At 46.1% G+C, this 4,619-nt stretch overlaps 1 protein-coding gene across 2 annotated transcripts in view; it reads right to left on the bottom strand.

The window, feature by feature from the left end:
• LOC116077685 (T-cell-specific guanine nucleotide triphosphate-binding protein 1-like) overlaps positions 1-4,619 on the bottom strand; it is an 8,318-nt gene that overhangs the window by 2,558 nt on the left and 1,141 nt on the right. For both annotated transcript variants that reach the window (XM_031352396.1, XM_031352395.1), the window contains one exon: positions 1,844-1,988. In XM_031352396.1, coding sequence (XP_031208256.1) covers positions 1,844-1,937 — 94 coding nt within the window. In that variant the 5' untranslated portion in view covers positions 1,938-1,988. The remainder of the gene's footprint in view (positions 1-1,843; positions 1,989-4,619) is intronic.

Below are 4,619 nucleotides of genomic sequence, written 5' to 3'. Positions count from 1 at the left end.
AAAAAAAAAAAACACCAAACGCTAAAGAAAAGGCAGCCACCCTTCGGGGTCTTTATTGAAATTCTTTTAAATTTATTTTGTGTGTTTATAGGGATGGGGTGCACATGCAGGGGTGAAATAACTTATGAGATTCAATTCTCTCCCTCTACCACGTGGGGCCTGGAGACTGAATTCAAGTCATCGGGCTATGTGCAGTACCTTTACCTACTAAGTCATCTCATCCCTCAGTGGGATTTTCTAAGAGTCAATCCACCCGAGCTGAGACCCCACTCCTCACCCTGTTCCATCTTGTGTATAAAGAGTTCAAACACATGCCAGGAAGTCACCTAGGGGACTGACTGCTGCAGAATGGGTCACAAATAGAATCATACACTAGGGGTTGAAGAGGACATTTCCCAGTCACACCAAAAAGATTCCTCTGTCACTTTGGAACTCACATGACTTCTCAGGGGACATAAGATTTTGACATAGGACACAGGAAGAAATCACACATCCAGGACTAAACATAATGAGTGAGATGCAAATTCTCTATACTGAACCTCATAGAGAGAGGGGAAATTTGCTAGATCAGGAAACCAGACCACTCCAAGTCAGAGTGGATGTTGGGGCAGAAGGCAGGCAGATGGAAGCTCTCTAGCTACAGTGAGGGAACAGGTACTTTCACTGGGATCTCCCTGGCAGCCACCTATTACAGAAAGAGAAGGAAAGAATAGGGTAGTTTGGGGAATAATTCATCTGAGAAAGTATACAGAGCTGGTTGGATATGTGTATGATCAGGGATGGCACAAATTTTTAACAGAAGTAGAGACGCCTGGCCTATCATTGGATAGGTGACAGAGTTGTCAGACACCATGAGTATCCAGCATGAATACCCACAAACATACTCCTGTGTGGACACACACACACACACACACACACACAGCAGACGGAGAATTCTTAGGCACCTGACTTGTGCTGACAGCATCCTACCATACAGCAACTCTGAGTATATGTGCTAAGTCCTTAGAAGGAGCAAGTCTGGGTACAAAAGAGGTGGACTCCTAGAGCCTTGTCTTCTAAACATTGAGAATGCATCTATCCACTGAGAAGAGGCCAGGGCAAAATGAGAGGGAATGCTAGGAATGTGTCCTATGAACCTCAAGTGTGCTTCTGTACACACTGTTTCACTTCATCCCTACAACCTTGCAAGCATAGTACAATGGTGGTCACTTAAAATTAAGTACTATTTTGGTAGAGTCCTAAATATTGAACCCATGGCCTTGTGCATGCTAAGCAAGTACCCTACCACTGAGTTGCACCCCCAACCTTTTCCACCTTAAAATTAAGGATCAAAGAAACTGAAAAGCTAAGGTACATGCAGGAGGGAGACCTACTGTTGCTAAGATCAGTGCTGGGATCCAAGGCTGAAGTTTGGCCCTCTGAGCTCAGAGTTCTTTGCAGAGGCCAGGGACAAGCCTATAGTTTGGTGGAGGAATCAGTGTTCATGGAGACACGTGGACTCCAGAGTTTGTGCTTAGGTAATGTTCCTCGTCTTCAAAGCAAAAGGTGTTCGAATATTAGATAGATGGTGTCTGGTGTCATGTGATCTCCAATACAATCCCTCTCCGTCAACACCCCTGTCTTTTCCATAGCCTGGATATGGCTGCTTCCTAAAAATATCCCACATATTAAGTTCTCTGAATGGCTTTTAACTGTCCTCCACCCATCCTGCCTCTCAGCCTAAGCCTATGGTACCCAACGTGATCAAGCAAGCCTGCAGTTCTACTCCCAGTCCTACAGCCTATAATCCTGTTTGTAGACCTATATTAATTAAAAAAAAAAACATAAATATCATCTCACTCACCAGCTCCTTTGAGAAAAAGAGATTTCCGGTGGAAGTAGTCAAGTCCAGTGAAGAGGTCCCCTCTGTACCAGGCACAGCAAGTGCACACAGACATGTACAGATCTGTCTTCGTTGCTTGGAAGTCCAAGTGTGCTGCGCTGTGTGACTACCACAGAAGAGAACGTGCTGTGTATGAAGAACTCCCTGGGTTATCCCTAGCTGCTGCCCTGCCCTCACAGGGGTCTAGCTAACAGAGGGAGAGAATGTTCTAACAACACAGAATAGGAAATTTCAAAAACATGAAACTGAAAGTGGACTCTTCATAACTTAGAAATTTCTAGGCATAGAAACTGAAAGCCACCAGGGCTATAGGCTGTGTCGGTCAGTGTGCTTTTGTCATGGTATAAAGGGGAGGGTGCAGGGATCCTGGCAGGAGGATGCAATCCCACTATATTAAACACCGAACAGCCCGTTGGTGCTGTGACAATCTGGATAGTGCGACCCCGTGACGGTGCTGCAGTTAAGTTCAGAAAGAGTTCCAGCAGGGCTGGCCTGAGAATGTAAGCCAGCAGGGAGAGTACTTGCCTGCCATTCATGAAGCCACCATTCTCTCCCCGGCACTGTATAACATGGGCACAGTGGCTCACACCTCTAATTTCAGCACTCAGGAGGAGGAGGCAGAAAGATCAAGGTCAAAGTAGTTCAAGGTTAGTCCAGGCTACATGAGACCCTCTCAAGAAAGAAAGAAAGTAGGGCTGGAGAGATGGCTCAGTGGTTAAGAGCACTGACTGCTCTTCTGAACGTTCTGAGTTCAATTCCCAGCAACCACATGGTGGCTCACAGCCATCTGTAATGAGATCTGATGACCTGTTCTGAAGTGTCTGAAGACAGCTACAATGTACTTACATATAATAATAAATAAATAAATCTTTAAAAAGAAAAAGGAAGTGGGGGCTAGGGTGTTGCTTTCTAGAGACCATAGAATGTTTTTGTTTTGCTAGTTCTCGAAGCTTCTCTGTTTCCTTGGTTCTCTTCAAAGCCAGGAAAACCACCAGTCTCAGACCACCCCTCAGCGACGACGCCTCCCTGCAGTTTTTCACTCTGCTTCCCTCTTCTGGTTTGAAAACTATGATCACTAGAAACACAGGACAACTCTTCTAGCGTGCACACACATGCACTTTAGCGTCACTGGTAGGTTTACATCCCCTTTGTGACCTTGCACATTCCTAGGGCATTCAGTATTCTGGGGGATGAGGATACACAGGTTTTTTTGAAAGAGTGTGTTGCATTATCCTGACTACTGTAAACACAGGATATTCACATAGATGCATGCTGGCAAACTTAGAGACAAAATGGGCAAACTCTTCAACAAAAATAACTTTGAAATCATTTAAAAAAAAAAATCCTTTTACCAAGGAAGCTGCAGACTTCACACAGGCCAGGCGGTTTCACTGAAAGCTTCAGTGACTGTCAGCCCAGCCTGGAGGCTTTTTCTGAGAGCCCCAGCACCACAGAAAGGTGTTTCCTGTTCCAGCTTGCGGCAGGAAGCCCCAAACCCTCAGCTCTGGCAGGTCTTCCTTTTCACATCTTACCTAAGTGGCAGTAGTTTTCTGACTTTCTCATGTGGAGAATCAGATTTCCTTCTGATTCCCTTTTACCTCCTTATTTAATCTATCACCAATATAGCAATCCTGGGTGAAATCCCTAAGGTAGTCCTCTTGCTGACCCAGAGAGTGCACCTAAAGGCACCTGTGGACTAGGAGGGGCTCAGAGCTCAGAGCAGGCAGCGCAGGCCTGCTCCCCACCCTCAGTAGCTCAGCATCCGGTTGCCGACACTCAGCAGCCCCACAGCCCTGCACTTCTTGCTTTAGCACAGAGTACCATTGAGAATTGTAAAAAGAATCCATTGTTTGTTTGTTTGTTTTTTCATTTTATCGACACATATCAACTGTACGTTTTCCTGTTAATTGTAACTAGCATATTCTAGTTGTACAGTGGTTTCCTGACATTGTGTGCATGTGTGTTATAAATGACAAGGATCACATTTAGTGCCCCTGCCACATTCAGTCATTTGCCCAACATTCAGTATGGCATTTCCATACTGAATGACAGCATGTGTGCTGGCCAGTGCGCCCTGCCTGCCCACCAGACCCCCATCCCGCTCTCATGATGACTCTCAGTTCATCTGGTTTCCTGTGTGACAGTGCACTTCATCACAGTCTCTTATCACTGAACACAGGCTCTTCCGCTTCCACCCACTTGGCTGTAAACAGGATCTTGTGGTCTCCTCTTCTCTGCAAGTATGAACAGTGTGAGCTATCGTGTTCGGACACCCCCCTCCTGTGTCTCCCCAAGAGTGACAGGGTTGGACCCGAGGGCAGTCCTAACGACACTGGTTCTCATCTACCCTTGGGCTACTGGCATTTCTTTTTTTCCCAAGGGGATACTCACATCATCTGCTTATTTTTTAAGCATTGGGTTTGCTCTTTCCGCCATCTTGGCACCGGTGGAAGCCTACTGGGAACAGGACTTCTAAAAGCAAGTATGTCTGGAAGGCTGTGGTGCAAGACCATTTTTGCTGGCTACAAGCGAGGTCTCCGGAACCAAAGAGAGCACACGGCTCTTCTTAAAATTGAAGGCCTTTATGCCCGAGATGAAACTGAGTTCTACTTAGGCAAGAGATGTGCATATGTGCACAAAGCAAAAAACAATACAGTGACTCCAGGAGGCAAGCCAAACGAAACCAGAGTGATCTGGGGAAAGTAACTCGGGCCCATGGAAACAGTGGGATGGTTCG

This window comes from Mastomys coucha, unplaced genomic scaffold (assembly GCF_008632895.1).
Source record: "Mastomys coucha isolate ucsf_1 unplaced genomic scaffold, UCSF_Mcou_1 pScaffold5, whole genome shotgun sequence".
In the NCBI taxonomy this organism is placed as follows: domain Eukaryota; kingdom Metazoa; phylum Chordata; class Mammalia; order Rodentia; family Muridae; genus Mastomys; species Mastomys coucha.
This window is presented reverse-complemented; position numbering and strand designations above follow the sequence as displayed.